This window comes from Nomascus leucogenys, chromosome X (assembly GCF_006542625.1).
Source record: "Nomascus leucogenys isolate Asia chromosome X, Asia_NLE_v1, whole genome shotgun sequence".
NCBI lineage: Eukaryota > Metazoa > Chordata > Mammalia > Primates > Hylobatidae > Nomascus > Nomascus leucogenys.
In genome coordinates, this window is record NC_044406.1 from 138,521,729 (window position 1) to 138,544,598 (window position 22,870).

Here is a 22,870-nt window from a genome sequence, read left to right on the forward strand (position 1 = left end):
CGTCCTGCCACCACCAGACGGATCGGGCCCTCTTTTTAAGGGAAGAAAGGCTGGAGTGGAAGGGCGGGTACAGGGCGCCAGGAGCCTACATGAAGTCCTTCCAGAAATCCACAACAGCTACCTCTCTGATCCTGGAGAAACCACCTCCTTGCTTAGGCCCAAGCAGGTTCCCGGCAGGCTCAGGACCAAATTCCAGGGGCCACTCACGGGCCTAGCAGCCCAAGGCCGCCTCCCCCGCGTCTTTCTTCCATCTCTCTTTCCTCTGCCTGGCGAGATGCCAGCCAGCACCTCAGTGTTCCCATCTGGGCAGTGGAAAGTTCGACTCTCTGGGTCCTTGTTTGAGTGAGTGCGAGTGTGTCCGTTCCTTTGGTGTCTGCCCCAGGCCGGGGAGGGAGGGTGGGGAGGTGGTGGGGGCGAGGGGGCGGGGGCTCAGCTAGTCCAGCCGTCTACAAGAAAATTGCTCCCTTTGAAGCTGCCAGGGGGGCCGGGAAGCCTGCCCCCTCCTGCCCGCCCGCCCTCTCCGCCCCACCAGCCCCCTCCCTCCTTTCCTCCCTCCCCGCCCTCTCCCCGCCGTCCCCTCCCCGTCGGCCCGCCTGCCCAGCCTTTAGCCTCCCTCCCGCCGCCTCTGTCTCCCTCTCTCCACAAACTGCCCAGGAGTGAGTAGCTGCTTTCAGTCCGCCGGACAGACCGGACAGATAGACGCGCGGACGGCCCACCACCCCAGCCCGCCAACTAGCCAGCCTGCGCCTGGCGCCTCCCCTCTCCAGGTAGGGCTGGCTTCAAGCTGCCTCCTCAGCAACCCAGAGATGCCTCTGGCCCTGCTGCCTCCGCTGTCCCAAGCCCTGGTCCTGCTGTCCCCAGTGCCCCGAGGGTGTCCACAGATTTCCCCAGTGCTCTCTGGAGGCTGCTGATCCACGCCCCTTCATCGCCACCCTGCGGTCCCCTTGGTCCCTGTCAGGCTTCTGCCTCGTCTCGCACCTTTCCCTCACCCCTTCCTCTCCCTCTCCCTTCTGACCTTGCTCTGCTTCATCCAGCTCTTGTCTCTCTGCCTCCCACTCGGGGTCCGTCTTCTTGGCTGCCACCCTAGAGCGTGGCTGGGTGACTGGCACCCCAGCTTTGCCAACGGCCCTGTTTCATCATTGCAAGTCCCAGGCGCATGCTCCACTCCCTCAGCCTCGCTCTGCCCAGGCGCCTCCTTGCTCCAGGGCTTGGCGCCTGGCCCGGGTTGGGTCGGCTCGGGGAGGACCGCCCAGTGCCCACCGAGCTCAGCACCCAGGAGCAGTGCTCCGCTGCACTGCCCGAGGCCAGTCCTTGGCATGGGCTGAAAGACTTAGTTTCCCAGGCACGCCCCAGGCACCCTGCCCAGATATTCCTCGCTCGCTCACCCCCAGGTTAACGCTCTGCCTCTACGTCCTCTGTGAGAAGTCTGGGTCCTGGGAGCCCTCGGTGGCTCAGCCCTGCCTGTTTCCAGGACCCCCTTGGACTGGGACTCAGAATGGATGGGGAGGGGAAGGTGAGAAAATCAGGCAACTGTGCCATGTTCCCCAGGGCGGACCTGGCTTGGGGTCCCAGAGGGGCCTGCCAAGGGACCCAGGAGAGGGAGCAAGAGAGTGCCCTGGAAGGCCCAGGGAGGGGAGCGCCCCCTCACTGCTCCATGGGTGGGGCTGGGTGCCTGAGCTCCTGCTGAGCAGAGCAGGGGGCCCAGGGATCTGCAGGGCACAGGGCACAGGGCACATCAGTCTCCAGTGGTCTGTCTTGGTAGGCAGGCCTCTCTCCTGCTGTCCTGGCTGCCAGACTGCTCAGGTCCCATCCTCAGGGGGCTCCTGTTTCTGTGCCCTCGCCCCTCCCTGGCCTGCCAGCTCTCTGCCCTATAGCAACTAATTGGAACTGAGACAAGCTGGAGATGCTCAGCCCCCCTGCCCCCGTGCCAGAAAGGCTCCCGGGGACCAGCGCCCGGGGGTGCGGGTGAGCACCTCCTGGTGACACCCAGCCGCCGGTGCCAGCCGCACCCCAGCAGAGCTGGTGTATGAGCATGGGTGTCTTGGTGCAGAGCGTGCTCATGTATGGCTACTGTGGGCCAGTATGGTGAGCCTTTGAGGGCAAGCCCGTGTGGGTATATTGAAAGGAAGATGCAGGGCTGCCTCCAAGCCACCAGGGCTGGGCGGTGGGAGCAGGTTGTGAGCCAGGGAGCAGAGGGGGCTCCCATGGCAAGCTGGCCAGCTGTGGGTGGCAGCCCTGGCCTCCCTGGCCCACCTTCAAGCCCCAAGGACCCAGGTGGCAGTGGGCATTAACCCTACCAACGCATAGATGGGGAGTCTGGGAAAGGAAGGAGGGTGTTTCCAAGGCAAGAATGAGTTTCCTGTCTTTAGCAACATTCCAGAGTCACTCAAACAAAGCTATAGCGTGTCCCTTCCAGTGACAGCGCCAAGTCCCCAGAGGAGGGGTTTGTAATGAGTTCACACTTGACAGCACTCAGAGCCTTCAGCAAGGGCTTCTGAGTCCTTGCCATCCTGTATAGAGGTGGGATGGGGACCTCCCCCCCTGCCGTCTCCAGTGCTTCCCGGGCCCACCCCATCCCCACCCCCACCCCCACCCCCCACCATCTCCAGCCTGCCGGGGAGTCACATGTCCTCGGCCCACAGAATCCCCAGCACACGCCCCACCCACAGGCCTAGCCACAGCCCTGGGGTCCCTGGCACCCCACCTGCCAGGGCCCTTCCCCTGCCTTGCTCACTCCCCAACACCCCTGATGGTTGGAAAGGTCTTCCCATGCCCACCACGACCCCCTCCCACTCATCTGTGGGCAGGAGAGCTTGGTCCCTGCCCCACGTTGCCCCGCCAGCATCCAGGCCCATCACCGAGCCCCCTACAGGCCTGGGAACCCCACTGCTGGGTGGGGACACACCAGCTGGGGGTCTTGCTCACACCGAGGGGCTGGGGGTGGTGGTGGCTTTCCCAGGGCACCCTGCCTTGGGCTGCAAGCCGCTGGGTGGGCACCGGCTCCCTCGGAAGGCAGCCCAACCCGGGATCCTGCCCGCCCTGGCCCCCACCCTGCCGGCCGGGGCCTGGGGCGATCAGTGCCCCAGCTCCTGTCCTCTTCTGCTCAGATGCTGGGCTGGGAGACCAGGGGCCACAGCTCGGCCACTCAGAGCCCTTTCTGCAAGTCTTAGAGGGAGCAGTTGGGGGGTGTGTGCAGAGGCGCTGCGCTGTGGGGGGGGCGCATGGCTCAGTCCTCCGGGCCCGAGGCCCGCCTAGCGTAAGTGGCCTCCAGGACTCATGGCCAGGCCCTTCTCCAGCCTTCCAGAAAGAACCAGCTTCCCAGGGTTCCCTGGGGAAGGCCTGGGGCCACCTCCTCTGGAGGGGTGGGGCCTGTGCTTCATTCCTCCTTCCCCAGGTCCCCTTCCAGGCCAGAAGGTCCCCTCCCCGACCTGGAGCCCACAGCCAGAAGCCCCTTCTGGGACTCTAGTCTCCTGGGAACCGCCCCAGCTGCCCCCTCCGCCGTTTGCCTTCTTCCCCCGCCCCGTCATGGCTCTAGGTCAGAGCAGCCTCTGGGGTGGCTGTGGAGGGGCCACCAGCCTTGGCACTTCCGAGGACTGCAGAACCCTCCCACTCCCAGCTTCCCACCTTCGCAGCTCTGATCCCAGCCAGCCCGAGGGGCAGGGTCAGGTCCCGGCTCCCTGGCAGGCCTGGTGAAGGTGCTGCCCATTCCCAAGGGGCTCATCTCTGAGGCTTAGGGGCCTGGGGCTCTAGCCAGCCTTCCTGCATGGAACTCTCCCGGTCTACTGCATCTTAAGCCTGAGCTCCACTTAAACACCGGCCTGAGATGAGCTGGAGGACCAGGGGCCCAGCGGACTCTGTGGGTCTCTTGAACTTGCCTCTGCTGGGCATCCCAGCCCTGTTTGGTCCCTGAGGTGTTCAGATGGGCCAAGGGGAGCATAGTGGGCAGACTCCTGGGTGGCCACAAGATTAGAAGGCAGCCCTGTACCTGGAGGCAGGGGAAGCCTGGGAAGCCAGTGTGACTTCTATCCTCTGGAAGTCTGAGTCCCTGCTTGGCCTTGACTGCCATCCCATGGTTCTTGGAGGCTGCCCTCATGCAGAGAGACGCACAGCCATGGGAGCCCAGCAGTCCCAGGAGCCTGAAGCTAAGCAGGCTGTGGGCCGCCCTGGCTGGCTGGCTGGAGGAGGCTAATCCCAGCGCAGCCCGAGCCCCTGGCAGAGAGCGGGTTGCGGCAGGGAGGGGCTGCAGGAAACCCTCCCCTCCCCTCCTGGCCTTGGTGGGCCTGTACCAGGGAGGGAGGGAGGCAGGGCCCCAGGCTCTGGGGGACAGGCCGGGAACATCTTCCCTGGGGCCCTGAAGTGCTCGCCTGGGGAGACGATGGCTTTTCCAGGAGACTCTCTGCAGACAGAGGCAGAGGTGAGAGGCTGGGCGGGGGCTGCCCTGCTGGCTGTGTTGGGGCTGAGGAGGGGCTTCTGGATCTGTGGGCCACAGGGAGGCTACTGATGGTGGCATCCAGAGAGAAGGGCCATGCTTCCAGGGGAGCCCCCCCACAGCCCCGAGAGTGTGAGGCGTGTCAGCTTTGGGGCCTGTGGTACCGTCTGCAGTGGGAGAGGGTGGGTCCAGACATGTGGGCAAGGACACAGACGGACAGACAGACAGTGTGTGCAGTCCCAGCTCTGCTGTTTCCTCACCGTGTGGCCTTGGGCAAGAGTTTGGGGCCAACACCCTGAGCCTCAATTTACCCCCTCATCAAGTCCTGAGAGCATGGCTTCCTTTTTATAGTCAACGGGGGACGGCAGGGGGCTAAGTCAAGAAATCACATGAGTCCCCTGCTCTGCCTCTGAGAGGTGACAGCATCCTCCCTTTTCCTTGGAGACTCTAGCAGGAGGCCCCGGATCTCTTCGGGGAGTGGGAGGGGGCAGCAGTAGTCCGTGTGCAGAGGACCAGGAGCGCACAGTGGGAAGGGCTGAGTCCTGCACTCCGCCAACTGTGGAGACAGGCTGGACCTTGACATGGGCACCACAGGCTGCAAAGGCCTGGCACAGAGAGGTGGGAGGTGGCTGGGCGCATCAAGGGGGAACTCCACCCTTGTCGCCACCCTGCCAGAAAACCTCTGGAAAGGATTTGAGCAGCAGATGAGCCGGGGTTTCCCAGCCCCTCCACGCGTGGCTGCAAGGGGAGCAGACGCCCGAGCGTGGCTGCCTGAAGGGCGTGCTGGGACAGTGGCAGGGGCTTGGAATGTGGCTGGGTCCACCCCTCCCCACTCCAGCCCCCAGCCGCTCAGGCAGCCACTCCCACAGATGAACGCACACACCAGGCTTTGGCAAGGCCATGGAGGGTACACATCCCCTCTCTGGTTGATGCCCAAGTACAGGCTGGAGCCATCGGCGGGGAGGGACTGGTGGACTGGGGCCTGGGAGAGTGGCAGGGGGCAGGCCGGGTGTCAGCCGGGGCACAAGCACCAGGCTGCTGGTTGAAACTGGGCCCAAAAGGCTTTGGCGGCCAGAGGGGAGGGGAGGAGGGACACAGTCCCAGGCACCCCGCCGGGCTGCGTGGAAGGTGGCACGTGGAAGGTGTGTCAGAGTTCAGGTCGGGTTGCTCAGGGGGGCAGACGCCCAGGGCTGAGGCTGCGGAGACAGCATCCGGCGTCTGCCACTTGGCAGCTGTGAGCCACACCATCTGCAGGCGAGCTCCCAGGGCCCGCCAGACCTCAAGCCCTGCTCCCGCCGCCCTTGGCCTGGCCTGAATGCCTGGCACGGACCCTCCATGTTCTCAGAGGCTGCCAACGCGTCTTGTTTGGCTGTGACCTCGAGCAATCCAGTGCAGAGGACTGCGCTAGCTTTCAGAGGGGCAGACAAGGAGGGCCCTATTGGGGTGGGGGCGGAGGCTCCAGGAAGCCCAGCCTCCTCCCTCACTCCCACCTGCGGTCGCCGAAACTGGGGCTTATGCCATTGCTGCTCCTGTCCTTTGCTCTAAAGAGATGGCATCCAGGGAGCTCAGGGCACACTTTGGTGGGGCTTGAAACCCTCCCTGAAGTCCCTGAGGACACACCCAGGGAGGCCAATGAAGGGAAACTGAGGCCCAGAGGCCTCAGTTGTGGCGGTGGAGAGTTGAGGACTGGAGGGACTTGCCGTGGATCTCACAGGATCTGACTATGGAGTATTCCTGCTTCCTGGGCTGGGGTCCCCGCCTGCCTTATCTCTGTGTGGATATATGTGTGTATATGTGTATGTATACATATGTATATGTGAATGTGTATGCATGTGTGTATAGATGTGTGCATGTATGTGTGTGCATACGTGTATGTGTGTATACGTGTGTATGTGTGCCGGTATGTATGTGTGTGTGCACGTGTGCATGTATGCATGTGCGTATATGTGTACATGTGTATAAGTGTGTATGTGTGCGTGTGTGCATGTGTGCATGTGTGTGTACGTGTGCATGTATGTGTATAGATGTATGCATGAATGTGTGTGTGCATCTGTGTATATATGTGTGTATATGTGTATCATGTGCGTGTGAATGTATATACATGGGTGTGCGTGTGTGTGTCTAGGTGTGTGCATGTATATGTGTGTGGATGCGTGCATGTATGTGGATGTGTGTGGATGCGTGTACATGTGTGTTTTATATAGGTGTGTGCATGTGTGTGTGCACATGTGTGTATGTATATGAGCGTGTATGTGTATGTGTGCACCTGTGTGTGTGTGTGTGTGTTTACGTGTGTGTGTGCATGTTCTGGCAGGATGGAGGGGCTCGGTGTGAGGTGGTGGGGAGAAGGCAGGGGCCAGGTTTTGGGAGGACAGCTGAGCCTATACTGCCAGGACCTCCCAAACTGCCACCCCCAGTCTCAGGCATTCAGGCTGTCACAGGCCCAGAGACGCGGCTGGAGCCCCTGTGGCTGAGGAGCACAGCTGAGAGCTCAGGCAGGGCCTGGAGGCGCCAAAGCTGAGTTCCAAGTCAGGCTGAGTGACTTGGGAGAAACCAGAGCCTGTCTCTCGGCCTTAGCTTTTGTGTCCGTAAAATGGGGATACTCATCATGCCAGCTCCAGGGGATCCTTCCCCCCAGGCTTCCCTGGCTCCCTCTGACTTCATGGGCCCCTTGCTGCCTCCTGTGGCCTCAGACACGGAGCCTGCCCCTTCCTCGGGAGAGGTCTCAGTTTTGTGCCAGTTCTTTGAGGGGAAATGAGGGATGTGCCGGGAAGCCTGCCCGGCCCCCACCCCTCCAGCCTGCCCACTGTTTGGGCACAGCCATGAGCCATGGAAAACCAGCCAAACCTTGTCCTACTGCCTCTGTCACGGGGCCCGGGTGTATGGGCCTCCCAGCCCTCAGCCTCCCTCCCCGCTCCGAGAGAATCTCTTCCCCTCGCCCCCTTCTCAGTCTCTTGGAGACCCCCCCAGACATCCCACCGTATCAGGCAGCCTGCCTCCAGAGCCCTCGTTGCCCCACAGCTTGTCCCGGGAACCCACCTGAGACCCCGATGGCCAGTCTTGCCGTGACTGGCCTGCCCTGCGCCTGTGCCCCCTGCCCTGGTGGAGGGCCCGATTCCCTAACAGGAGTGCCTGCAGGGAAGTCCCAGCTCCTGGGGAGACCCCTGGCCCCGGGGCAGGAGTCCCTGTAGAGTCCTCCTCCAGGCCAATGCATGGGTCCTGGGGGGCTCCAAGCTGGCCATGGTCAGATGGTCCTCTGTCCCCTCAGCCTTCCCCAGCCCCTCCCCACAGCCTCCCCTCGGCCCAGCCGGACCACCCCAACCCCACCTGTCCAGGGCTCTGGTGGGGTGTTCCAGCCCTGACTCACTCTCCCTGGGAGGTAGCGGCTTTGGCAGGGGCGTCGGCAAGGAGGGGCAGGGCAGTCTCCTCCCTCCCCCACTCCATCTTGCTCTCCTGCTTCCATCCTGCCCTTCCTGTTCTCTCCTACTGCTTCTCCTCCTCCTCCTCCTTCTGCCCCCGGGTGTCCAGTGGCACTGGGAGAGGGTCCTACAGTGGCAGCAGGCATCGGAGGCCCTGCCCTGCCCCGGAGGAAGGGAAACACCATCCAGGTAGGTGAGTGTTGAGCCTTCTCCCTACTTGGGGGCTAAGACCCTCCGGGGGGTTCCCCTAGGTCCTGCTGGGCCGGCCTGGTGCTGGCAGGCCCTGGGCTGCAATTGTGGGCTCTCAAGGCTCAGAAGAATGAGGGAGGCTCGGTGCTGCCCCAGCAGGGGCCTCCTGGTGACCCCAGGGGTCAGCATGAAGTCCAGCTCCACATGAGGGGGCAGCTGAGCTAAGCCTTGGGCTCCGACTCCCGCTTTGCAGTGTGGCCCAGGGCCTGTGGGCTCAGGAGGGCTCTGGGGCCGGCTGCGGAAAGGCCACTCCACAGGCCTGGCAGCCGCTATAGCCACAGCCTCACCACAGGCCCCTCTGTCCACAGGTGTGGGAGGGGGCATGGGTGGCTTCTAGGGGGGATGCCAGTGCAGGGGGGACCTGTGCCAGCAGATGCTCCCTGGAGCGCTTTATGGGGGCGACAGGACAGGCCTCCATCCCAACCCTCCCCTGGGCTTCATGGAACTGGAGGCACAGTGCTTGTGCTCAGACCCAACCTGGCCCCGAAGTGGCCTCAGGCCCCCGGCCCGCTGGTAGCGAGGACTCCAAGGCGGCAGCCCCCGGCAGCCAGCCCAGCCCCCAGGGCAACGGGGGAAGCATCAGGCAGGGCGGGGCTGCTCATAGGGTGCTGGCCTAGGGGGCAGAGCCCCCACCTCCCCACGGCCTCCTTAGACCCCTGCAAGCGGCAGCTGGGCTTAGGGGGCTCACTCGCTCTGCTGGAGCCCCAGACAGCCCCTCCCCAGCTAGTACTGGCCCTAAGTGAGGGTGTCATGGGCGTGCGACTGCTTCAGGTCTGCCAGAGGCCCCTGCTGCCCAGCTGGGCTCCCCGTCTCCAGATGCACCGAGGGCCACCCCAGGCTGGGTGGCGAGCAGGGCAGGCATGTTTATTCCCACTTAGCAGATGGGGAAGGTGAGGCTGGGGTGAGACCTGGGCCTTTGCTGAGGAGTCAGGGTGGATGGAGTGGTAGGAGAGGCCGGGCTCCAGCCTCTTCCTGTAGGGCACGTTCCCGGCTGCCTCTGGACGGGAGACCGTGTCTGATGAGGAGGAAGGAGGCAAGCAGAGGTGGGTGCTGGGGGCAGGCTCGGGCAGGGCTGCTTCCCCTCCACTCCCACCCTCCGCCTGGGCCTGGGGGGACTCAGGCAAGCCTGACCCTGCCCTACCACCCTGGTGGCAGCCTGCTCCCCCGGGGGGCCTCTCTGGGCTGCCGAGGCTGTGGGCAGGGAGGAAGGGTGGGAGCAGATCCGGGAGCTCCAGGGCTGTTTGGGCCAAGGCGGTGTGGGCGGGGGGCTGGGGCGGGTGGTCCAGAGGAGGAAGCCAAGGCCCGGGGCAGTGTAGGGGGCGCCGTGGCCTCCACCTCTGGGGCCTCCATACAGTGCTGTCTCAGCCAACTTTGCCCGTGGCCTCAAAGGACACTCCCTCTTTCTCCACCCTGCCTCCCTACCTTGGCCTTAGAGGGTCTGTGAGAAAAGTGGGCAGGGTGGAAGGGGGGCTCAGGAGGTAGGAAGCAACTCAGAGTTGCCAAACTCAACTAACTTCATCCACGCTGCCCTGAGCCCAGAACTCAAAGGAAGGATTGGCCCGGGTAGGAGACCACAATGATGTCCCCAAAAGTGAATTCTTCAAAGCGCTTGAGGGCCAATGGCTAGGATTCCTCCTCCACCTCCTCCACGCAGCCTCATGGATGCCCCCACCCTAAGGCAGGCTTCTGGCAGACTCAGAGGCGTGGGGGCCTGCAGACTTGCCAATGAGGAGACATTTCATCGCCTGATTAAGCCAAGTCCTGTCCGGGATGGGGAGGGGCGTAGTGGAAGGGGTGAAGGGAGTGGAGTGGAAGGGGCACCCTCCTTGCCAGCAGCATCCACTCCCTTTCTGCCTGGAGCCCTCTGCCCACACTCCGCCCTCTCCGCCTCCCGCTCCAGGGTCTGGCCGTCCCTGGTGAGGTATGGGAACGCAGTGCCACCACACACACGGAGCACCAGCCCCTGGCATGGAGAAGATGGGTGGGTGCTGGTGCTGACGATCCCCCCGCCTCTTCCCCCAGGCCCATCCGCCATGTGGCCCCTGTGGCTTCTCGTGTCTCTGCTGGCCCTGAGCCAGGCCCTGCCCTTTGAGCAGAAAGGCTTCTGGGACTTCACCCTGGACGATGGGCCATTCATGATGAACGATGAGGAAGCTTCGGGCGCTGACACCTCGGGCGTCCTGGACCCGGACTCTGTCACACCCACCTACAGCGCCATGTGTCCTTTCGGCTGCCACTGCCACCTGCGGGTGGTTCAGTGCTCCGACCTGGGTTTGTCCCTGAGTGATGGGGAGCGGGGTGTACAGGGAGGCACAGGCGCAGCCTGAGAGCCTGTTCTGAAGGGGGCACATGCCGGTCCTGTGGGATGGTGGCGAGCATGATGTGAGCATAGGAGGGGTCCAGCCGTCTGGCTGTGAGCTGTGCAGTTTGTGCCCACTTGTGGTGGCATCCCCGTGTGCCCGTCGGTGTCCCTGTGTGTGTGTCCCCCGTCCTCCCTACCAGTGGGGCTGGTCGGCTGGATGGCTCCAGGTTCATGCTGGTGATGGTGGTGGGGCCCTAGGTCTCAAGTTCATGCTGGTGATGGGGGTGGGGCCCCTAGGTCTGAAGTCTGTGCCCAAAGAGATCTCCCCTGACACCACGCTGCTGGACCTGCAGAACAATGACATCTCCGAGCTCCGCAAGGATGACTTCAAGGGTCTCCAGCACCTCTACGTAAGGAGCTGGGAGGAACCAGCAGGCCTACAGCAGAGGGCAGGGGTCTGGGTGGGTGCATGTGCATGGACGTGTGGGGTATGAGAGGGGTTTGGGGACCCGTGGGCTTCAGGGTGAAGCCTGGAGCCAGCCGTGATGGGAGCTCCCAGGCTTGCGGCTCACTCATGTGGGTTTGAGCAACCGCAGCTGCAGCACCGGATCACTCAGCTCGGCTCCCTTCGTGGCTGAAAACGTTTCATCACAGCCATTCCTCCCAGCACCAGAGGAGAACGGATTTCATTGTAGCCAGTGTGCGTGTGAGGAAACTGAGGCTTGGAGCAGCAAGGCAGTGGTGGCACTGCTGGGGCTCAGGACCGGGCCGGGGTGCTGCCTCCTGCCCTGCACTCTGCTCACAAGCACGGACTGACCTCCTCAAGGCCCAGTGGGCTGGGGAGGCACGGGAAGGCCGGAGAGAGGGGCGGGTGGGGCGGGGAGTCCGTGCCTTCACCTCCTCCGCCTGCCCTGCTTCAGGCCCTCGTCCTAGTGAACAACAAGATCTCCAAGATCCATGAGAAGGCCTTCAGCCCACTGCGGAAGCTGCAGAAGCTCTACATCTCCAAGAACCACCTGGTGGAGATCCCGCCCAACCTACCCAGCTCCCTGGTGGAGCTCCGCATCCACGACAACCGCATCCGCAAGGTGCCCAAGGGCGTGTTCAGTGGGCTCCGGAACATGAACTGCATCGGTGAGCTGAGGGCCTCCCAGAACATTCCAGAGCCTTGTCTCGAGGCACGGGGAAGGGAGACCAAGGGATACCTTTAGACGCTCAGTTCAGGAAAGAGTATGCTGAGAACAGTCAAAAGAAAATCCATGGATTTCTTGGCAAATCCTCCATGCAGGCGATCACCATGGCTAAAGAGGAGACTGGGCCAGAGGGGCCGGGTGGCTTCCGGGAGCCCCGTCTTCATCTCTGGCACTCCTCCCTTTCCTCTTGCTCCCCCTGGAGCTAGCAGTCCTGGGGCTAGCGGTCCTGAACAGCTAGGAGTTTGCAATTAGCCCGGTAAATTAGCAGAACTGCTTTTAGGAGATGGGAGCTCCCGGAAGTGACAGGACCCGGGGCTGTGCAGGGACCACCAGGCTCCCGGGCTAATGAGGTCTCTCCCCTAGAGATGGGCGGGAACCCACTGGAGAACAGTGGCTTTGAACCTGGAGCCTTTGATGGCCTGAAGCTCAACTACCTGCGCATCTCAGAGGCCAAGCTGACTGGCATCCCCAAAGGTAGGAAGCCCACTCTTCCCGCACGCCTGCCTCACCCCCAACAGCACAGATGGCCAGGGTGGGGGCTCTGGATAGGCCCGATCGACTCCGGGAAAGGCTCAACAGTCCCCTCCCGCCACCTGGGGCAGAGCTAGGGCTCCTGCCCTCAGCACCCGCATTCTCCCCCGTGCCCTCTTCTCCTGGCAGACCTCCCTGAGACCCTGAACGAACTCCACCTGGACCACAACAAAATCCAGGCCATCGAACTGGAGGACCTGCTCCGCTACTCCAAGCTGTACAGGTGAGGCCAGCAGGGCACCGCCCAAGGGTGATGCCAGAGTCCCTCAGTGCTGTGTGGCCCCTCGCGCCCAGCTCCCCATCCTTCTCTCCAGCCTTTGAGTCCGTGTCATTCTCCCGCTCACAGGCTGGGCCTAGGCCACAACCAGATTCGGATGATCGAGAACGGGAGCCTGAGCTTCCTGCCCACCCTCCGGGAGCTCCACTTGGACAACAACAAGCTGGCCAGGGTGCCCTCGGGGCTCCCAGACCTCAAGCTCCTCCAGGTGAGAGCTGGCCGTGCACAGCCAGGTTCCCTAAGGCTGGGCTGCGGGAGGCGTGCGTGTCCCCAGGCAGTCCCTCAGCCCCCTGGCCCTCCTTCCCGACCGACCGGCTCTGGGCATCTGCAAGGGAGCGGTCCTGATGCTCCCAGCTGGTGCAGAGGAGGCAGGGAGCAGGCGCTCCATGGTGGATACCGAGCAAGGCAGCCTGGTAGATCTTGGACCTGAGGGTCTCCAGGTGGGTCGGACACCAGAAAGATGTGGCAGGGTCCAGGGAGTCGAGAAACTGTGGGCGTGGGAGTGCACAGATCTGTGCCAAGGCAGTGACAGCCCAGGGCAGGAAGTAGGCTGAAGAGGGGGAGCAGGGTCTTGCCTGGGATTCTATCTGGAGCTTCCATCCCTGGCCTAGCCCCCAGCCAGCTGAGTGATCTTGGTCTTGCCCAGCCCTGCTCCATCCACAAGTGTTTGGAGCACCCCCATCCGCACCAGCTGCCAGCCAGCACCGCGCAGGCCATGCCCATGCTGGGCCGAGTGCGCCCTCTGGTGGCCATTGTCGTGTTCACCAGCACTGGGCTCCCAGCCCAACCCAGCAGGCGCCTCGCCTGCCCAGCTCTGCTCCTCCCGGAGACAGCAAGACGGTGGCTCCAGAGAGTGGGAGGGGCCGCTAGAGGGCGAGCTCCTCTGCTGACCGGAAGAAAGAGGAGGGCATCCCAAGGGCTCTTTCTCCTCTCATGCCCCATGGAGTGTGAGGGTGCTCCCCCGAGGGTCAGGCCACCTTTCCTTCACCCCACACCACCAAACGCACCACTACCCCAGCCCCGCCCCCACATGTCCTCAACCTGACCCACCTGAGACCCTCATCCTGGTCCCTGGTCACATCCGGTGCCTTAATCCTGGCCGACGCCCACACAAAGAACACGCCCATGCCTTGGTTTGCTCCTCCCAACAACGGGGAGCCTCTGCTGTGGCCCCTGAAGTAGGGTGCAGAGGCAACAGCAAAATGCCTCCCTGAGGCAGCGGGCTTGGCGTGGAGGGAGGGAGGACGTGACCCGGCCCCTCTGCCCTCAGGTGGTCTATCTGCACTCCAACAACATCACCAAAGTGGGTGTCAACGACTTCTGTCCCGTGGGCTTCGGGGTGAAGCGGGCCTACTACAACGGCATCAGCCTCTTCAACAACCCCGTGCCCTACTGGGAGGTGCAGCCGGCCACTTTCCGCTGCGTCACTGACCGCCTGGCCATCCAGTTTGGCAACTACAAAAAGTAGAGGCAGCTGCAGCCACCGCGGGGCCTCGGTGAGGGTCTCTGGGGAACACAGCCAGACATCCTGATGGGGAGGCAGAGCCAGGAAGCTAAGCCAGGGCCCAGCTGCGTCCAGCCCAGCCCCCCACCTCGGGTCCCTGACCCAGCTCGCTGCCCCATCACGGCCTCTCCCTGGCTCCCAAGGGTGCAGGTGGGCGCAAGGCCCGGCCCCCATCACATGTTCCCTCAGCCTCAGAGCTGCCCCTGCTCTCCCACCACAGCCACCCAGAGGCACCCCATGAAGCTTTTTTCTCATTCACTCCCAAACCCAAGTGTCCAAGGCTCCAGTCCTAGGAGAACAGTCCCTGGGTCAGCAGCCAGGAGGCGGCCCATACGAATGGGGACAGTGGGCTCTGCCAGGGCTGCTGCACCTGTCCAGACACACATGTTCTGTTCCTCCTCCTCATGCATTTCCGGCCTTTCAACCCTCCCCACTCTGCGGCTCCCCTCAGCCCCCTTGCAAGTTCATGGCCTGTCCCTCCCAGCCCCCTGCTCCACTGGCCCTTCGACCAGTCCTCCCTTCTGTTCTCTCTGTCCCCTTCCTTCCTCTCTCTCTCTCTCTCTCTGTGTGCATGTCTTGTGCTTCCTCAGATCTTTCTTGCTTCTGAGCTTGGTGGCCTGTCTCCTCCATCTCTCCGAACCTGGCTTCGCCTGTCCCTTTCACTCCACACCCTCTGGCCTTCCGCCTTGAGCTGGGTCCGCTTTCTGTCTGTCCGGCCTGCACCCAGCCCCTGCCCACAAAACCCCAGGGACAGCGGTCTCCCCAGCCTGCCCTGCTCAGGCCTTGCCCCCAAACCTGTACAGTCCTGGAGGAGGTTAGGAGGTGGAGGCCCAGCATCCCGCGCAGATGACACCATTAAGGGGGGAGCCCTAGGCCTGTCAGGCCCTGGCCCTTCTGCCCCAAAGAGAGGAGAGGCCCCACATCCCGCCAGAGTCCCAGACATCGGTTTTCATAGAACCCCCTCACCCCCACTGGTGGCTAGGTCTCCCCTTATCCTTCTGGTCCAGCACAAGGAGGGGCTGCTTCTGAGGTCGGTGGCTGGCTTTCCATTAAAGAAACACTGTGCAACGTGGCTCCGTGCACTGCTCCTGTGGCGGCCTGGCCTCTCCGTGCCCCTCCTGGCCCTTGGGCTCCTTGCCCTCAGAAGAGGGGCCCCGTCACCCTCAGGTCTGGGCTAGCCTGTTTCCCCTCCCTTCTAGACACTTCCGTGGCCCCAGCTGTCCTGAGACGGGGCTCCAGAATCCAACCAGGCCTGAATGGCCCCTTCCCTCTCAGCGTGGAGTGTTTGCCAAGAGCGCGCCGACTGCAGGGCACCAGGCTAGAGCCTGGAAATCTAAGCGGGGCCCGGCCTGCCCAGCTCCACGGAGTCTAGGGTTCACAACGAGGCACCGCCAAAACCCAGGGAGTGACACAGGAGGGAAGGGGCCCCATGGAGCCAGGGCAGGGTGCTGTGTGCACCCACTTGTGCTGGCCTGGCCTTGGCTCCCCAGCCAGCGCCCTGGCAGGTCACAGTGTGTGCGGGGAGAGCTGAGCCTGGGCTGCAAGGCATTGGCATCGGCTGCACACTCACGCACCCACAGCATCCAGAGAGAGGATCCAGGTCAGGGCCGGGAAAGCCTGCATGCTGGGGACACAGGTCGTCCCGGAAAGGACAGCTTGGAGGGGGACAGTCCCCAGAGCAACGCTACCGCCTGTGGCTTTCCTTCGGCCCTGCAGGAAGAGCCTCAGAGCAGGTGGCGGGACCTGGGGCTTCCCTGGGCAGCCCCAGGCTCCCAACAGAAATAGAGTGGGCAGGGCCCACGTGAGTGGCAGCCTGGCACTGCGTGTTGGCTCCTCACACATAACCGCGTCTTTACGCCTGGACTGGCACTGGCGCACTGGCGTCCCCAGGTTTCTCCTCTCTGGGATAGGAGGTGCCACGCAGTGTGGTGGCCCAGTGATAGAATGTCACCATCAGCATCATAGCACTATTCTGGACCATATGCTCCACGGCCCGGCAATGTCTGCTGAGCTGGGCAGGCGTGGTGCAAGGGAACTGGGCAGGGGCCAGGAGTCAAGGCTTCGGGCAAGTCCCCTCGCTGGCTGGGAGGAGGGGCAGCCAGCGCCACGGCCTGGCAGAGATGGAAAGATGGGGCTTCCGCCCATTCATCTGCGAGTGGGTCTTGGGGCACTGGCTCTGTGTTCAGTGGGTCCAACACAGCCCCCGTGAATCTGTCCACTCTGCCTGCCTCCCTCCCATCCTTCCTGTGCCTCCTCTCCTCTCTGTCTCCCCCTCATTTCATGCACCTTCATCACACCCGTCCCAGCTCAGGGATGCAGTGTGGGTGGGGGACAAGCTAGTGTGATATGGGTGGTCAGCGCAGAGGAAGGCATCCTGCAGGCTGCGTGCTTAGCCCACACAGCAGGGGGTGCCCTGCGGGCAGCACACACTCTGCCTGGACTGGAGTGCCAAGCCCCCCAGGCAGGAGCCCAGAGCTGCACAGGGTCACAGCCTGCAAGGGCTTCTGGGTCATGGTGGAAGGTGAGCTCCATCCTCAAAGCAGTTGGTCCTGACCACAGTGTGAAGATGAACCATGTAGCCTCACTCTACCGCCAAGTGTGGTAAAAACTATTAGATAATACTAGCCAAGGTGAGACTGATTTGGGCTTAAAAAAGAAAATGGCTAGGCTTGGTGGCTCACGGCTGCCATCTCAGCACTTTGGGAGGCCAAGGCAGGAAGATTGCTTGAGGCCAGGAGTCCAAGACCAGCCTGGGCAACATAGTGAGACCCCATCTCTAAAAAAGAAAAAACTAAAAAGTTAGCTAGGCATTGTGGCACACGCCGGTGGCCCCAGCTACTCAGGAGGCTGAGGCTGGAAGATCACTTGTGCCGGCGAGGTTCTCCCTGCAAGCTGCCAATCCCCCACATTTACTTGCAAGTGGCTTGGAAAGTAGGACTGTGCTCAGGCCCCCAGCTGTGGCACAGGAAGGCCTAGGGTGGACAACGGGTGGGCTGCGAGCTCCAGCTGATCTTTGCTTGAGTAGGATCCCCTGAACTTGGGGACAGATTGGGTGTAGTGTGAGAACGGGGTTGGTTGTGATGCTCTGTGGCCTGGAGAGGGGAAGGGGACCCTGAGGACCACCACCTGACGGCCAGGAGCATCCTGGAGCTGTTGGAAGGCAGCAGGTGTGGGCTTACACACGTACACACACGCACAAACACACGTGCACACGCACACAAATGCGTACACAAACACACACGCACACATGCACACTTGAACACACAAACACAAGCACATAGAAACACAAACATGTGCCGCACAAACACATGTGCACACAAACACACACAGCAATGAAGGTCACAAAGCCGCTTCCTTGGGGAGTGGCTGTGGAGGGCACAGGGCCGCGGTGGGGCCGTTTTCCAGCATTTGCTGCAGGTCAGGTGCCTTCTGGGCGCAGCAGGGCCCAGCGGGAGCCTAAGCCGAATCCACTGCTAGGGTTTAGACGGGTCCGGACTTGTCAAAGGGGCAGCGAGCCAGACCTTGGCAGGCTGGGCCCACGATGAGGGCAGGACCCCTGAGGGGCACGACCCCTCCTTGGAGGGCTGCAGGGGCAGGTGGCAGGCCTGGGAGCCAAGTCAGAGGGGCTGGCCTGAGGACTTGGCAGTGGCCTGGTCTCCAGGCTCTGCTCCCACAGGCTCCAGCTCTAGTCTCAGGAGGCAGGGACCACAGGAAGAGGCCAAGCCCCTGCCTGCCACTCTGGACAGGCAGGGCAGGGCACCATCGCCAGCAGAGAGACCTTGTCTCCCTCAGCTTCTGGGAGGGCACAGCCTCTCTGGCGCCCTGGAGAACCCTGGGCAGCCTGGGTGCTGAAGGGCCCTGATGCCTGCTGTACAGGGGCAGCCAGGGCCCAGGCAGGAGTGCCCAGGGGACTGTGCTGGAGCTGCACTGGCAGGAGTCATGCCCAAAGAGCCATCTCTGTCTCTCTCTCTCTCTCTCTCTCTCTCTCACACACACACACACACACACACAGACATACTCTCACACTCACACACACAAACACACTCACACTTGCACTCACACACTCACACACACTCCCACTCACATGCACTCGCACTCACTCCCACTCACACACACTCACATACTCACACACACAATCACACACACACTCACACACTTACACACTTGCTCTGGCACACTCACACCCCCCACACACTCACTCTCGCACACTCACACTCACTCCCACTCACTCACACATGCTCTCACACACACCCACACACGTGCTCACACACACCCACACCCACTCACACACACTCTCACACTCACACACACTCACACCCCCACACACTCACTCACACACACACACCCCCTCTGCATCGCCAGCCAGAGCTTTCTGGAACCACCAGGCGTGGATGTACTCAAACCAAGCAGCCTAAGAAGCCTGAGTTGTGCTGTGGGCAGAGCTCTGCCAACTGGAGCTCCTCGGTGGCCCAGCTGGGGCTTGGATGAGTGGCCTGAGGCCACTGTCATGGATAACCACAAACCGGGTGGCTCGCCACAGAGGACATGGACCCTCTCCCAGTCTTGGAGGCCAGAAGTCCAAAATCCAGGTGTCTCAGCGCCACACTCCCCCCAAGAAGCTCTAGGGAAGGCTTCTTCCTGCCTCTCCCAGCTCCGGAAGGCTCCAGGCGTCCTGGGCTTGTGGCCACCTCACTCCACTTTGCCTCTGCAATCACATGGCTTCTTGTGTGTGTGTGGGGGGGTTCATGTGTGTGTGTATATGTGCAATGTGTGTATGTGTGTGTTTCTGTGAGTGTATGTGTGTGCGTGTGTGCATATGCATGTGCATGTGTGTGCATGTGTGTGTGCGTGTGTATGAGCATGTTTGTGTGTATGTATGTGTGGGTGACTGTGTGTATGTGTGGGGTGTCTGCATGTGTGTGTATGTGTTTCTGTGAGTGTGTGTATGAGTGTGTCTTGTGTGTGCATGTGTGTGACTGTGTGCATATGTGAATATGTGTCTGTGTGTGTCTGTGTGTGTATGTGTATGTGGGGGGTGTGCATATGTGTGTGTGTGTGTTTCTGTGTGTGTATGTGTGTCTCTGTGCATGGATTTGAGTGTGAGCGTGTGTGTGTGTGTAATCTCCCCCTTATAAGGACACTTGTCACTGCATGCACGGCCTGCCTGGATAACCCAGGATAACCCCACATCTCAAGATTCTTCACTTGATCACATCCGCAAAGACGCTATTTCCAAATAAGGTTGTGTTCCGGTTCCGGGGGTTGGGACATGGACACATCTGTGGGGACATTTTTAGCCTGCCCCTGGGCTGCAAGTGGACATGAGCTTGGCCCCTGAGGCCTTGGGGAAGGGGCTGGGACCTCAGCCAGGGAGACAGTGGGCATGAGAAGATGGGATGGGGGGCCCAGGCCCAGCCAAAGGGGCCCTCACTTCAGAGCTGGCCAAGGAGTTGCTGTCCCAACAGTGGCAGGAGGGACCTGGGCAAGGAGGAGGCATGGCCCAGAGGCCCGGGACAGGAGGGGCCTGGTGACCTGGTAGGGGCCAAGGAGCCAGGAGAGAAAGCAGTTGTGGGAAGGGAGCGGGGACTGAAGGGGCTGGAGGCAGAGGGGTGAGTGTGGGGATGAGGCGGCCAGGCGGGGCGGTGGGCAGCCGCTGAGAGCGGGGTGCTCTCTGTGGCTTTTGTTTCCCAGGCAGTCTTCAGCAATGTGGGAGAGTGGGGTGGGGACGGAGGCCTGGCGCGCCCTAAGGAGGCAGATCCAGGGCATGGTGGGACAGGCTGGCTTGGGACCTGGCAGGGAGCTGGGAAGCAGAGTGGTCTGGGCCTCCCTGGGTTTGGCTCCCTAAGTACTCCCAGTGCAGAGGACAGGACTTGCTGTATGGGAGAACTTCCTAGCAAAGCTCCCACCTCTTTACTGATGGAGGACCCAAGAGGGGCTGGCCGGTGAGCAAGGATCACCAGTGACACTGGCAGCATTTGCCTGGAAGTCAGGTGTCCTCATTCCCAGGCCTGGGCCCTCCCTCTCAGCCTCAGGGCTCTGGGCTGGGAACCAACAGACACAAACCACAGAGAAGGGACCATCCCCTTACCTGGCCATTAGCTGTTTAGGGGCCACAATTTGCTGAGGACTGGGGACTTCCATGACACTTTGTTCCTTGGCCATCTGACCTTGGCCTCAGTGGGACTCATCGCAAAGGTATGCACCATGGCCAACTCTTGGCTGGATTAGCCATGAGCAGTGCCCTGGGGGCCCCGGGGAGGAGGCAAAGTGGTGGGACAGGTAACCCCTGCCTCAGATTTTCTCCCCTGAACTTGCTTCTTCCCCTTGGCCAGAGAGGGCCTGTGCAGAGTCTGGGGTCAGAGAATAGGGAGGGGAGATGCATAAACACGCAACCCAGGCAGCAGCTGCTCCAAGCTCAGGGAGATTCCCCCATGTGGATAGCAGCCATCAGTTAAATGAACAGCCTCCATCCCCCAGGGGTGCTCAGTATGTTCCCTGGTCCCCAAGGGAAGACAGTGACGCAGCCCAAGGGGACTCTTCTCTCTGCCTGTCAGCTCTCACAGCCACTCCTAAGCCTTTAAGTGTGGGTCTCCCCAGCCCCACACCTGCCCTCCCAGAGCTGCCCACACATGTCTGCTAAGAGGTGCCTGTCTTCAGCCAGGACCCACCCTTGCCCAAGGGATGCTCCTGCTGGGGGCCACCAAAGGAGGCCAGCTCAGCAGCCTGCCTCTGCCTTTGCTCACTCCAGAGCAGGGCCCTCGGGCCTGGGATGGAAGGACATGACCCCAGGGAGCCTGCCGCAGTGTGGGAAGCCAAGAAGGAGCATGGCCTGAATGCACTGGGGAAAGGAGGCCACGGGCCCTCAGGAGGCGCTCCTGTGCTCACAGCTCCTCTGCCCTCCTGTGGTGCCTGGGGGCATGGGGCCAGCTGGCCTCCCGGCCAGGGACCGAAGTCCAGCTTGCGACCTGCTCCGGGTGGGATCCAGTGCCGTCTGGGCCTCCACTTCCCCATCTGGAATGTGGGGTAGTAAGAGGAAGGACTCCAAGATGGCAGGGCTCTCGCCAAATGGCCAGAACTTAGCTCATGATAAGTTTCCGGCATCGTTGGGGCTTGCTTCCGTCTTGATTTTTCCCATTCGGGGCCATGGGAAGTCACAGGCTGTGTGTGTGTGAGAGGGGGGTGTCCCCATGGCGGCTCTGGGCCCTGAGGAGCACGCCCCAGGCTCCGGAAAAGCTGCCTCAGAGTTGGAGTGGAAGGGGACTGCGTGAGTGTGCAAATGAATATGTGTGAGAGTGTGAGTGTGGGTGCAAACCGAGTGGGGAGCGTGTGTGAGTGCGACTGTAACTGTGTGTGAGTGTGTGTGTGTATGTGCCCATGTGTGTGCTCACTGGGTGGGTGTGTGAGTTGTGTAGGTGTGAGAGCATGTAACTATGTGTGAATCATTGTGTAACTGTGTGGGCCACCGAGCTTGTGTGGGTGAGGGTGAGTGAGCACATATGACTGTGAGGATGTGTCCGCGTGAGATTGTGTGTGCATGAGTGTGTGAGTGTGTGTTTGTGTAAGTAGGTGAGTGAGCCTGAGTGCATGCATATGAGCAGGTGTGAGTATGTGTGCGTGCATGTGAGTGGGTGTGAGTAAGGATGTGTGAGCGCACATGTGACCAGGTGTATGAGTGTGTGTGTGTGTGTGCGCGCGAACCTCAGCCCACACTGAGAGGTGCCAGGGGCTTGGCCCTGGCTCTGGGATGCCAGCTCTCACTGGCTTTCCACGGAACCAGCTGCTTCCTGTGGAAGGGAGGGGCAGTCTGTGGGGGTTGTGACAGTTCCCTGGTCGCAGGGGCAGCAGAACCTTCCTGTCCTTTTGGTCCCTAGCACAGTGGTGCCTCCTCAAAGAGGCCTTCCCTGAGCCGCCAGCAGCCTCTTTCGTGGCTCCCCATCAATGGGGTTCCATAGCCCTGACCCCAGCGGCGTGAGCACATTTGCCATCTGCCGGCCACTCCCTGCTTTGTGGTCCCTGCTGTGTCCCCAGGGTCTAGCACACAGCATGTCCGGGGCCCTCTTTGTCCAAGGCAAGAAAGAATTCGAGGCTGCGTCCAGGCCTCTTGCACCTGCCTCAGGCTCCCGCCCAGAGCCTCTACCTGTGCCCCAGCGAGCATTCTCTGCTTGCTGCTCAGAATGCTGGCAAAGGCCGGCCCTGGGGTCAGAGGCCTCCACTGCCCCTGGAGCTGGGAAGCCTGGGAGTCCACTGGCAGGCACGGGGGTCTCTTTCCAGGTAGGTGGGAACGCGTGCTTGTGGGTGTGGACAGGTGTCTGCACTGGGGTTTGTCTGTGTGTCTGTCTCCACTCACACCGGGGATGCATGTGCCCCTGAGTGTCTGTCTCTGGTGCCCACCTGTGTGCAGTCTCTGTGTCCTGCCTAACGGTGTTCCCGTGATAACCGACGGTGAGGGTCTCCGGTAAGCGCCGCTTCCTCTGGGAAGACGCATTTGGACACCCGTACTCTCAACAGGTAGTGGAGTTTTCAGGAGACCACCAATGCCTTGGAGCCCACCGAGGCAAGACCCAAGGACCCCACACTACACATCAGCCACCCGGCTCTGTGCCCCATTTTACTGTTGGGGAGACGCACCTAGAGGACAGGAGTCTGGAGAGGTAGTGGCAGCCTAGAACCCCAGTCGCAAGCTCAGGGTGCTCTCTCTGCACTCACAGGTGCCATGGTCCCCGAGTTTCCATCCCCACCCGCCCCCACTCGGCCAGTGCCCTTTGGGGGCAATGCCAAGCCAGGAAGGGCGGGCACCCTCGCGCGTCCTGGGAACAGAAGGGCGCGCATCGGGCGCGTAGCTCCGGAGCCCCGAGGACCCTGCGCCGCGCACCGCCCCCCGCGCCCGCTCCCTCCTCCCTCCCTCCTCCTCACCCAGCTCCCTCCCCCACCCCCTCCCTCCCTCCGCGCTCAGAGCTGCGGTTGGA

At 62.1% G+C, this 22,870-nt stretch overlaps 1 protein-coding gene across 1 annotated transcript; it reads left to right on the forward strand.

The window, feature by feature from the left end:
* The first annotated feature begins 542 nt into the window (after nt 1-542).
* Nucleotides 543-14,976, forward strand: BGN (biglycan). The gene is made up of 8 exons (XM_030806818.1): nt 543-767; nt 10,120-10,368; nt 10,697-10,809; nt 11,320-11,533; nt 11,956-12,066; nt 12,253-12,346; nt 12,470-12,608; nt 13,671-14,976. Exons 2-8 carry the CDS (start codon nt 10,131-10,133, stop codon nt 13,866-13,868), a joined length of 1,107 nt encoding a protein of 368 aa, XP_030662678.1. The 5' UTR covers nt 543-767; nt 10,120-10,130; the 3' UTR covers nt 13,869-14,976.
* Nucleotides 14,977-22,870: the final 7,894 nt, after the last annotated feature.